The following is a 12,630-nucleotide window of genomic DNA, read 5'->3' as shown; positions in this document are numbered from 1 at the left end:
TTTTGTTTGCTGGGTAATGTTTAATAAAGCAATGTGTACATGGTGGATATTAAAGAAAGGTCTTATGCAGGAAAGAAAACAGACTGTTTTGGCTAAAGGCTGGGTAAAGAAGAAAAAGCGCGAGAAGCAAGAGATGGGCAGGGGTGGGGCGGGGAGTGCAGGCTTACTTGTAAACCAGTGAAAAAAATCAAAAAGGTGTGGGTGTTCCCAGTGTCCAGGGCAGGGTCACAGGGAGCACGCAGGGTACCCCAAAGCTCACTTCCGCGGCACTGTTCCGCCAACCCCACTGTCAACCACCCTCGGGATTGAGAAGTCATACAATGATGAGTGTCCAGATTTAATTATAGACTTCACCTCACAGTTCTGTCCCAGCACCAAAGCAAGCATGGGCACTCTCCAGTCCAGCGCCCTTTCCACACACACCTGGCACATGGCGACCTCCGTGCATGCCAGCCCGGCAAATGTGGGTCCAGCAGCTAGGCTAGTGTTGACCTTTTTACCAGTAAAATGGGTTTATTCAGGAATAACAGAATTACAACCTGCTACGGCAGAACCACACACAAGTCCAACAAATGAGAGGAACATTATTTATGGAGAAAGAAGGAAGCGGAAGGGCTGTTTGGAACGGAAGTCCACTGGAGAGAAGCGGGAGTCCTGGGTGATGAGGGCTTGTTTCTGGCTGAGGTGCTGGGGCCAGCAGTTTCTGGTGGGAGATGCAATGTGCACCTTTTCCTGTGGGGCCTGCAATTGACTCTTTCCTGTTGAGGATTCTTCTGCTGGGTCTGTGATCGACAATCCTTGATGTCCAGTGGGATGGAGTGAGAGCCCCCTCTTCAGGCCTCCCCACTCTATTTGAGTGAGGTTTCCCTTGATTAATGTCCATACCAGTCGGAGGCCCTCTACAGTGAGGCATGCTGGCAGGCAGCATCTTCCCGGGAGAGGCCCATTGTGCTGGGAAAACCACACAAGAGGGGCCCCGAGAGTCAGATCCTCTGAAGGCACCACCCGAGACACCTGGGGTGCCCACAATCTGACTGACAGGATCTGACCTTTGCCTCCAACACATACATATAAATAGGCATAAATAAAACCTTCTGAAATCCCCACGTAACTCTAACGAAGACAGGGCTGGCACAGCAGATCTGGTAATGACACTCAAGAATAAAAGGTGGGGCTGTGCAAGGTGCTCTAATCGTCACGGAGGACAGGAGAAGGTTCACACAAACGTCAAGTGAAAATCATGACCTAGGTACACTACATGAGTGAAGCTTCATGTAAAACAAGTCCTTACTTAAACCTTAAAAAAAGAAATACACCAACTGCAACTGTTTAGGTTATAAGTTTCTAATGTAGCAGCAGAAAATGTTTATAGAAAAAATATACTTTTAAGAAAATAGCTGAAAAAATCTAAAAAGATAAAAGTATAAAAAGTTTAAAAAATATATCTTAAGACAAAATATTGCCCAAAACATATAAAACTTAATTTAAAAAAATTCACCTATCTAAAGTTAAACCAGGCTGGATACAGAGCTGGCAACTCGAGCCCTCCACAGAGCTGCAGCAGGACAGAGGGGACGAGCGCCCAAGGCCAGCGGGATGTCAGACTGGCCCGGATGACCAGCCCGAAGGAAAACCGCCTAGCCCCCTTGGGGAGAAATGGGAGAGGGCAACTGGATGGTGTTCTGGAACATTCTCCTCATCACAGACAAACCAGGCGCTGAGCCCGCAGATGCAGGGCAGCAAGCATCACAGGCCAAGCACTCTGGATGCCTTATGAACCCATCCCCGATGTGTCCCATCAGGGCACAGCTGCCCTCTCAAGTCTCCACCAGGATCTCCACCGCGTGCTCCAGCTCGCCCAGATCCGACCTGCAGCTGGAACTGGGAGGCGGGGCGGTCGCGGAGGAGAAGGCCTGGAGCCCGCTGCCGTGGCCTGACTGGGTGCTACCCACCACCCCCGTGAGCACCGCGTCCAGGTCATAGTAGGAGCTGTCCACGTCTGCAAACAGCTCTTCCACAGAGCCAGAGGTTTTATTCTCCAGCGTTTCAAATATCTGATCCAGGGACTTCTGAAAGCCTCCTCTGTTTTCTCGAGAGCTGTCCACTTCCCAGAGGCTGCTCTGAGGGCTCCTCAGGGCCTGTGCAGATGGGACTGTGGCAAGTCCCGGAACCAGGTCTGGCGTGTGGCCATCTCCCGCGTCAGGGGCAGGGCGCTCCCCCTCCTGCTCCCGCACCGAGCGACACAGGATGTCAGTGGAGACGAGGCGGTCCAATGGCGCCCGCCCTGCCGCCTGGGGTGCCACCACACGCCAGGTCCCATCCTGGGCCATCTCTTCCTGGATCTGCCGGACTGTGTTGGCTATGAGGACTGAGCGGCAGAGGTTGGGCTCCACCAGCATGTGACACAGCTGCAGTTTGACCAGGGACATGTCCAAGAGCGACTGGCGCTGCAGGCTGTAGGAAGGCATGGCCTGGGCACCTGCCAGGCCTCCTTCCACATCCTCCCCGTCTTCGGCGCTTTTTCTCTTTAACCCCCGTGCAAACATCGTGCCCTGTGGAAAGCAAGGAGGATGCCATTTAGCACATTCCAGAGTCCCCAGCAGACCCTGCCCTGAGACTCAGTCTGCAACTGCCAAAGGCAGGTGTAGGAGGGGGACTGGCTGCGGTAACGCCACCGATGTGGTCCTGGGGGCACATGGCGCCCCAGCTTCTGGGAGGGAAGGCTCTGACACACAACAGAGCTCTAAACCACTCCCCGCCCCCATCTCCATCAGGAAAGACAAACGGACTACAAATACAGGAAATACACTTGTGAAGAGCAAGGCTGAAACTCTACACCCAAATTCTGGGCACTGGTGCCCACAAGGGAGGAGAGCATGGGGGAAGCGGGACAGGTGCTGGCCTGCCTGCCACCCCTCAGCCTGTGCCCAAGCTGATGACCGTGGGGCCCCGCCATGGGCAGCTGCTGTCCCCTCAGGGCTTTCCTGCCACAGCCCTGCCGAAATGTGCCCCTTGGGTCCAGAGGGCCCAAGTCTTCACAGCCCAGGGTCTTGGCAGCACATTCGGCTGGTGAGGGCAGGGGGAGAACGACACTTGGGCTGATTCCCTAGACAACTGTGTCCCCCCTCCTCCAAGGCACAGCTTGGACTCCGCCTCACTGGGCACAGGTGGGTACTCTGAGGCCAGCTGCCATTCCAGCCTGGAGGACCAGACACCTTGGGGCAGGTTAGGATGCACCTGGAGGCTCTGGGGTGGCACCGGTCTCATATACCATAGCAGGCTCATTAGACGTCTGCTTTCAGAAGCCAAAATAGGGGCAGACTGTTCTTTTGAACTCATTCTAGGTTGAGAGATCTCTGGAGAATTAAAAAGCAGAGCAGGAAAGGTCTGGGGCCCCAGCTTGGTACCTGCACCACCTGGCCAGGCACCAGGAGGGCTCCGGAGCCGGCTCTCAGGGCTTACCACAAGCAGCGTGTGAGGTCTACCCTTTCTAGAACAAAGGTAAGCCATAACGCATCAAGTTTCTCTCTTCTCAAGTTCGTAAAGTAGCTAAACATTTTTATTTCAAGTAACTTTTTTTTTTTAAAGATTTTATTTATTTGACAGAGAGAGACACATTGAGAGAGGGAACACAAGCAGGGGGAGTGAGAGAGGGAGAAGTAGGCTTCCCGCTGAGCAGGGAGCCCGACGTGAGGCTCGATCCCAGGACCCCGGGATCATGACCCAAGCCAAAAGCAGACACTTAACGACTGAGCCACCCAGGCGCTCTCAAGTAACTTTTTAAAAAAGATCTTATTTTTTTGACAGAAAGAGCCCAAGCAGGGGGAGTGACAGAGGGGGAGGGAGAAGCAGGCTCCCCACCTGCCCAATGTGGGGACTTGATCCCAGGGTCCTGGGATCATGACCTGAGCCGAAGGCAGATGCTTCACCAACTGAGCCACCCAGACACCCCTTATTTCAAGTAATTAATTTGAGTTATTCATAAAGAGGATTAGTCTTTTAAATTTGTAAATTTTTAGATTTTTTTTTTTTTTTAATCAATCCAGTGGCTCTCTGTGACTACTGCTGGCCTATCTGGTGTGTGCCCAGGGCCCCCGAGAACCGTGGGAGGCGGGGCTGGTGCCTGTGCTGTCTGCACTCAGGCCCCCAAAGTTCTGCACCCCCGCCAGGAGCCCTCTGAGGACTCACTCCTGCCAGCCCCACCCTTAAATAGACAGAAAAAGGACCTCTGTCCCCAGGGTTTCCTTTCAATGTCAAAGATCTCACCCCCATACGTTTAACATTTTAAGAAATTTTTAAAATTAAGTGACCTTGGGGGCATTTATCCCAAAGAAATGAAAGCCAACATTCATGCCAAAACCTGCACAAGAATGTTCCTAGCAGCTCTACACATAATGACCCAGTGGAAACAAAGCCCAGCACCAGGGAGTGTCTGACACACTCGGGGCACCAGTCACACACTGCCACTCAGCAGGAGGGCAGCATACCCTAGAGAGACCCAAACCTGGAGGAGTCCTAGGGGAATTATGCTGAGCGAGAAAGCCCACCTCAAATTGTTGCATATGGCATACATTTCCGGAACATTCTAACACGACCTAGATAGGAAGTGGGTATAGTGCGTCCACGAAGCTCTCCATGTGCTCTGACCGCACAGAACCACGTGTGTGCACACAGGATCACTCAGCTCTGTGGTTACACGGAAGACATGTGTGTCTGCGTGTCCATTTAAATGTCAACACTGGGGAGGAGGTGTAGCTCCACATCATTTCTTTACAGTGGCCTACGCATCTGTTTACTTCAAACTAAAAAGTTTAAAATACTAAGTGACTGTAGCTTATTCCCCTCCCAGACTACTTTCCCCAGAACAGCAAACAGGTTACCAACTCTAAAGCCTGAAACCACTGCCATTTCTACCAGGACACCGGCCACACACTGACTTATCGACTATTTTTTAAACAAATGAATGAACAGGTTTACCACCACAACACATGAAAAAATTTCACTCACTACTGGTAGCAAAGGATTCAAGTTCTTTGTTGTAACTGCAAATTCAACTTTTACAGAAGCTTTTTTCTGTCAATATTTGTGTTAAAGCCACTTGCTTAAAATTGATGAGTATATTAAGAATTAATATGAGATTATGTCAAACTACAAGATACCCTGTGTTGGGGGAAAAAATTAAGTCTTCAGGGTTCCTCTGTGGCAAGTCACTTTACTTGTCTTTTAGTATCTCTTTTCAACCAAATCTAAAATCCCAACTCTGGGGGCACCTGGGTGGCTCAGTCAGTTAAGCGGCTGCCTTCAGCTCAGGTCATGATCCCAGGGTCCTGGGATCGAGCCCCGCATCGGGCTCTCTGTTCAGCCGGGAGCCTGCTTCTCCCTCTCCCTCTGCCTGCTGCTTCCCTGCTTGTGCTCTCTCATTCTGTCAAATAAATAAAATCTTTAAAAAAATAAAATAAAACCCCAACTCTGTATGGCAACCGATTTAATTTAGAGCCCAACAAAACTCACTCAAATAACATAATGAAGCCCACGTTACCAAGAGAATGACTCAGAGCCACCCTTTCTGCGAGCCCTGCATAGCGAGATCGGCTAGCAACACCAGGGCCGCTGGGGGCAGCGAGAGACCCACAGCTCACATAGCTCAAGACGCCTCGCCAAGGACCCAACTCCCTGGGGCCCCATCTCCCTTTCCTCGAGGGGTCCTCAGAAAGCCCAGGACATGAGCTTACGCGTGGTCAGTGCAGTGGGAGCCCCCCACACCAAGGCTGAATTCAGTGCCTGCCACAGCTGCTCCGGTTAAAAACAGCCCAGAACAGCACGTAGGAACACAGCACATCCGGAAAAGCCTGGGGAGGGCCCCTGTTAATATCTGCTTTGAAAGAATGAATAAACACAGGGTAGCAGCTAGATCCATCCAGGACGCCAACCCCTTACCTGCAGCAACCAGCCAGAAAAATTAATAAAGGCAAGCCTCACTAAAATGCAGAAGCTAGAAGGGGGAGCCAGTGCCACTCATGTCAATGACAGCCCCCCCCCGAAATATGCACACTGCATCTCCCACAGGAAACCGACACTGCAACTCAGCCAGTGGGAAACCCTCACCACCCCGAGCTCCTACTTTTCTCCAAGGGACTTCGTTTCCTCCATCTTCCTCCTTCCTCACCTTCGTTGGATTTGCCTATGGTTTCGCCGGAGCGTGCACGTTGTTAACCTTAGAAATAAACCTACCAGTTATCTCACCAGCAAAAGATGGATTTATGTGGGAACAACAGTTTCAATGCAGGACAAGCAAGCTACGGAAAAACCCGAGAACATGGCAGAGGAGGCGCTTTTCTGGGGGGCGGGGAGTGGGGCTGCTGTAATCGGAAAGCCCGTTGGAGTAAACTGGGCGCTCATAGAGGCTTCTCATTGGCTGGGCTTGGGGCAGTCTCTTATTGGCTGGGCTGGGACCTCCTCCCTTTGGAAGGGCCGTGATAGTCTCTCACTGGCTAGGCTGGACCATCTGTCATTGGCTGAGCCGGGACTGTCTCCCATTGGCTGGGCTAGGACAGGCTCCCATTGGTGGGGCCATGACGGTCTCTCATTGCCCGGGCTGTTGCCAGGGGAGGAGGAAACCTTCCTTCTTCCTGCTGGGAAGGTAACAGAGTATCCATGAGCAAGGGGCGTGTCTTCCGGTTGGGTCTGTAGTGGTCAGTGAGGGGGGTGCGGGGAGCGCTGCTCCTGCCAGCCTCCTGAGGCCATTCTAAATGAGGTGTCCTTTTACTAATTTTTCACCCAAATAAATACATTTTCGCTAGTAAAATAACTGACTTTCATTTTTAAGGTTAACACAGACCAGGAAGTCAAGACTTGTATCTCCATGACAACCCAGGAAGCCGATGACGTCTGTAACAGTCACCCCAAGGGCCAGGGCTTCATCAATAACCGACGGCTGCCCTAATATTTGTCCCCACTTCCTAGAAAAATCCAAACGTGCTGCCCACGAAACCACAAGGGCTGCTGCCTCCCCAGCCTGCAGCCCCCATCAGGGGCCCTGGAAGCCAGTTCCAGCTGGCAGTGCTGCCACTCCCCTGCCTGTCCCCAAGTGTCTGCCCGCAAGCCAGGAGGTGGCCCACTCCCTGGCTGCAGGTGCTTCCAGTAAGCAGCCTTTGCTCTTCTCCCACAGGTGCCTTCATTGGTTTCTGCAGCTTACTGTACATAACTGGGAAGAGCATCAGAAAGTACAAGACAAAAATTACCATGGCCGACCCCTCAGAGAACCAGTTAGGACGCGGGTTCTTCCTAGCATCTCCCTAAACAGGTTCTTCTCTGTGCATGAGAGCTCACTACGGGCTCTGCTTTTCTTGCTTACACACTTTCCACCACATGCAAAAGCTGACCATCACTTCCGACAGCCTGGCGGTGACCCTCAGGTATAAACACACTACAAGGAACTGAGGCTTATTCCCTGCTTTTACACCACTCACAGTCTCCCCAGTTAGAGTGATGCTGGGTTCTGACTCTAGGTTCTGATATTGGCAGTACTTGGCTCTGCAGAGGTTCTACTAGGGCAAAGCAGGAGCATTTGTAAGGCACGTAATACACACCATCAAGTTGCTCTCTAGGAAGGCGCCATCAATTCGCCCTGCACCAGGCTTTTCTGTAGGGATTTTTTCACATTTGCTGGGAAGTTCCCCTCCACTGTAGTCATTAACCCAGCTCGATCTTCCAGGCCCCTGCCATTAACCTGTTTCATCACCCTGGATGTAAACATTATTTTCAGATTCAAAATAAGCAAGTCAAATGGGTAAGCTGGGGTGCTGACAATGGAACACCACCCAGCAAATCCACACGGACCTGTGCATCATGGACAAACCTCAGATACTATGCCTAATTACAAAGCAAAAACAAAGAAATAGGTACCATATGATTCCATTTATATGAACTTCTAGAAGAGGTAAAGCTAACCTAAGTTCTAAAATAGCAGAATGGTTACCAGCGGAGGAGTAGGGTCAGTCGAGAACTCCCCAGGATGATGGAAATTCACCCCATCTTGACAGGAGCATGGTATTTGTCAGATTCCCTGAACTGCACCACTAGTAACTGCTCATTGCATTGTATGAAATAAATGATACCTTGATTATAAAGAAAATACATAAACAAGTTGATGGGGGGAAGGCCACCACATTAGTTTAAATCTAAACCATTTTAGATATTGCCACCCCTGCATCACTAAGTGCTTGGATCTCATTCCGCATGCCAGGACAAGTATGTGTTCAAAGCCATTCTAATTATTCCCTTCAAATGTCCCGAACCCTGAGCAACTGTTAATTTTTGTTGCACTCTGTACAAGAAAATGCTGGCAGACTTAGGACTTGAGACAGAGTAGCTCAAGGGCAGCGCATCCAATCACACGAGCCCAGGTGCTGTCACCAGAGCCGTGTCGGGGTGATGTGCCAGGCTGAAGGTGGCCGGTGAGGATCACCCTCCTCAGACATTTGTGTTTGGGACAGTCAGCGCAGAGTACGGTTCTGAAGGCAGCAGAGGTGGGCACACATTCCCCCAAGCACAGCTCTTTGGGCAGCCCAGGATGGTGGTCTGGGGCGCTTGACCCTTCGAGCACAGCACACAAGACCCCACACTTCCCAGACTGTCGTAACTGCAGAGCCTGACTCACCATTCAGTTCTGAACAAAAAAGCGTTCGGTATTACGCACCTCCATCCACTTCCACAGATGGCCGGGAGGTCTTACTGAGTTAAGTCCCATCAACCCCTCAGGGTTAACAGTGTTTCGCTCAAAACCCTCCAAAGTCAGTGGACAAACAGGCCATTGGTGCTCAGCCCTTGGTCAGAGCACAAAAGCCTCCAGGCCAAGGGCTGACCAAAGAAAACTGAAGAAGACAGAAAGACTGAGGGTCCCCTGTGGTGGGTGGAGCCAGGGAGGGGCACTGTCCTGTTCCCATCAGGACACCCCCAAGACAAAGGGGACCCCAGCCTGGCAGACTCCCCACGGTTCACGACAAGTGGCCTCTCCCTCTCCTTGCAGCTGCTCTCACATCCGGTGGCCAGCAAACCCCAGACTCCAAGCAGAAGACAGACTCGGCTCTGGCCTGACCTGTCACCACGATCTTCAGCCACCACCAAGCACACTCATGACACTCAGGTTTTTCAGGCAAATCCACATGAACTCTGTTTCTGTCACATGATCAGACTGTCTCTGAAATACCCCATCAAAGGAAAACGGGAAGACAGAGCAAGTGTGCCAAAGTCTTGAGAAGGGCTGCGTTGGAGTCCACCTGTGGGGGTTCATCTTCACTGTCTTGAAATTTTCCTTAAGCTATTACTAAAAAGGGCATTTCAGGTACTTTTGTTACTTGGAATGAAATACACAAACTTTCTCTGCCGGGAAACATGTTCCCTTAGGAAGCTGTAAAAAACTTCCTAGCCCTCTTTCCAAGATAAAACCTGTGATTCTTTTTAGAAAAAGATCATAACTGACTTTTCATTCTGAATTTCAACTTCAGTTGTAAAACATGGCAAAATTTGAAAATAAAGTTATGTGCAGAAAGTGTGTAAGACATTAAACTTAATTTTGTAAGCAGGCATTTTTTCTCTTTTAAAAAATTAACTCAGTCCTGCTGTCCTGTGCATGCAACGCAAGGGTCACCGGAAGAGGAAACAGAGTTGGGAAACCCTCCATTGGGACCAGAGCATCTCCCAGCAAACTATTACCTGGTAATCCTGTTTTGCAGACAATTAGCTTTTGAAAATGTGGAGTTAAGCTTGCTTCTGACTTCTGGAAGAGGTTCTGATACTTTCCCTAGTGACAGCACGGCTCCCTCCCACACACCTGAGTGGCAGGGCGGGAGGGCACAAGGAGCCCACTGAAGATAGTTCACCAGCCAGGTCTGGGCATTCTCCGGTCCTCACTCCCCACTGCCCTCCCCGATGTCCATCTCCACTGCACCGGGCAGCTTCAGCTGGACTGCACAGGAGGCAGGCAGGGCGGGAGACCACCTAAGGCTGTCATCATTTGCTCCCCGATATTCCCTGGCCAGCTTAAAGAGAAGTTGGGTCCACTCGAGTACGGGGGACGGAAACCGTTGCAAAATATCTTTAACGTTCCTTTTCAAAGCAATTAAAACCCAGAGACAAAGGAAAAGGAGCCGAAGTGAACACTCGAGAGGCCTGCAGTCCGCAGCAGAGATTGTGCGGCCCTCCAGGGTTCCAGAGAATGGTGCCCCTGGCTGGGCCATGGTGGAAGGCGTCCTAGTACCAGCAAAACCCAGCTTCGCTCAAGGACTTAGGACGCACCACGCACTGTGTCAGGAATGCAGAGCAGGACACGAAGACCCGGGAGCCCGGGCACCACAGGTCCCCGCGGAGGGGGGAGGGCGCAGAGGGCAGTGCGGGGCCCTCCGGTCGGCGCTGGAAACACCGGCCGGCCGGACGCGGGGCTCGGCGGGCGGCGCCGACCCGGGTCCCAGGTGGGGAGGCGGAGGGGCTTCCTGGGGGGCCGCGCCGCAGCCCACGGCCCCGGCTGGCGCGCTTCCCCTTCCCGGGAGCCCACAGCGCGCTTCCAGCCCGGGGCCAAGCACGGCTCTGAGCTTCAGACACAGCCGAACAGCCGAAGTCCGGGCTGCGGCGGCACGACCGGGAGTCCCCGGGCGCCGGAAGCCCCGCCAGGCCGGCCGGCCGGCCGCCCCGTGTCGCGCTCCCTCCTCCGCCGCGCCTCCACCCCCCCCGCCGCGACCCCCGACCCCCGGGGCGCCCAGGGAGGCCAGCCTCTGCCGCACAAAGCCCGCCGCCCGCGCCGGGACGCTCACCTGGCCGCCACCGCCGTCTGCGCCCGCGTCCGCCGCCGAGGGAGGGGCGGGGCCGCGCGGGGCGGGGCGGGGCCGGGCGGCTCCGCGCCCACAAAGGGTCGCCATGGCGCCCGCCCTCCCGCCCGCCGATTGGCCGAACGTGGGGGCGGGGCCTCCGGTTCAAACCGCGGGCGGGGCCTAGCGCGCGAGTTCCCGCGCGGCCGCGTTGGCCGTTGGGCCCCGCGCCCTGGCCGCCCCGCCCCCGCCCACTCCCAGGTCCCCGCGCGCGGCCCCAGTGCGCCTGCGCAGGGCTAGCGGGGCGGGGCGTGGCGGGAGAGGATTGGGAAGGGAAGGGGGACCTCAGAGCGGTGAGCTGGAGGGGAGGGGACGGGATGGAAAGGAGGGGGAGGAAGGCAGAGGGACGCTTGGAAGAGGAGGGTGCGAGAGCGGTGGGCTGGAGGGGAGGGGACGGAGGGGGGCAAGGAAGGGGAGGGGGGAGGGATGCTAGGAAGAGGAGGGGGGTGGAAGTGAGAGCAGGGGGAGGGGAGGGGAGGGACCCTAGGAAGGGGAATCAGAACAGTGGGCTAGAGGGGAGAGGAGGAGGGGGCAGCAGCTCCCTGGGCAGCCGGGGGTCAGTACAGGGACTTCCCAGGCTTACATCCAAGGAATGAAACCATAAAAGTCCAGGGGAGGTTTCTTAGAAAATAATTTCTCCAGAGGTCTTAAGTAGAATATAGAGTCCTGACTCCGTTAATTCAAGCAACATTGCTTGAGTGCAGGCCAGGGCTGCAGTCCTAAGCAAGTAGAAGCCTCTCTGCTCTGTTGTGTCATGTGCTGGGCCTCTGCACCCACCCAAGGAGTAAGTGGTGTTGGGAGAGGCCCAGGTGAGGTGGGCTCCCTGTGCAGACACCAAAGGGAAGGGACTGGGCTGGAGAGGAGGAGCCCTGGCATCCGGGGAAGGCGGCATGGCAGGGGCGGGGGATGGAGACCACTGGATGCTGGGCAGAAGAGGGGCAGGTCCTGAGTGGGGCTTGGAGAGCATGACTCTGCTAAGATCAGATGTGGGGGGTGGAGGGGGAGAAGTAGGAAGTCCACCTGGGTTCCTGCAGTGCTGGGGGTGGCACAGATGATGGGCTGTGACTCGCACAAATGTAAATGTTCGCCTGACAAACAGTGGGAAAAAGCTGGGGGAACTTTTGTTCCTAGCCATATGCCACACAGATTAAATTCCTTAACACACAGATACCCTGCAAATGAAAGCAAGATGAGCAAACCAATAGAAACTGGGCAAGGGATATTAACACAGTTCAAAGCAAAAGAGAGAAAATGCCCTTCCCTGGTGGAAGGGCCTTTGGCTGGGAAGAAGAGCCACGTGTGTTCCCGCTGTCAGACTGGCAGAAATAAAAAATATTCTCTGCAGTAAGTCTGTCTTCCAGAGCTGTCACTCTTTTTCACCCAGAATGTCCAGCATAAAATGAAATATTAACAGGCATACCAGGACGCAAGACCAGAAAGGGGGGGAAAAAAACAAGGCAAAAAAACCCAAAAAACATACAGATAATAGGACAGACTCATGGGTGACCCTGACATTGGAGTTTTCAGACTTTTAAAAACAGCAATCATTTTATTCATGAGAATTAGTGACAAGGTGAATGGGAACGTGTTAAAACGACTCAAATGGAGGAAATAGCATCGAACTCTTCTCAACCAAAGGGCCAGCATAACCCCAATGATAAAACCCAGAAAGGAGGCCAGAAGGAAGAATCGCAGGCTGACTGCTCTCACAGCCACACTTGAAACTTCCAAACAATAGTAGCAACTCCAAGTCCCACAATACACAGAA

At 53.2% G+C, this 12,630-nt stretch overlaps 1 protein-coding gene across 3 annotated transcripts in view; it reads right to left on the bottom strand.

Annotated features, from left to right (window-relative positions):
- The window catches only part of CDCA4 (cell division cycle associated 4), a 30,606-nt gene continuing 17,976 nt past the window's right edge, over window positions 1–12,630 (bottom strand). For 2 of the 3 annotated variants that reach the window (XM_088024416.1, XM_028096756.2), the window contains exon 3: window positions 1–2,552. In XM_088024416.1, the coding sequence (XP_087880542.1) occupies window positions 1,818–2,552 (735 nt within the window). In that variant the 3' untranslated portion in view covers window positions 1–1,817. Of the gene's footprint in view, window positions 2,553–10,808; window positions 10,914–12,630 lie in introns of those variants that run through there. The other variant, XM_028096757.2, reaches the window with a different exon arrangement.

The sequence above is a fragment of the Eumetopias jubatus genome, unplaced genomic scaffold (genome assembly GCF_037043125.1).
Source record: "Eumetopias jubatus isolate StellerSeaLion01/CBP00866 unplaced genomic scaffold, mEumJub1_p1.0 scaffold_7, whole genome shotgun sequence".
NCBI classification, from domain to species: Eukaryota; Metazoa; Chordata; class Mammalia; order Carnivora; family Otariidae; genus Eumetopias; species Eumetopias jubatus.
This window is presented reverse-complemented; position numbering and strand designations above follow the sequence as displayed.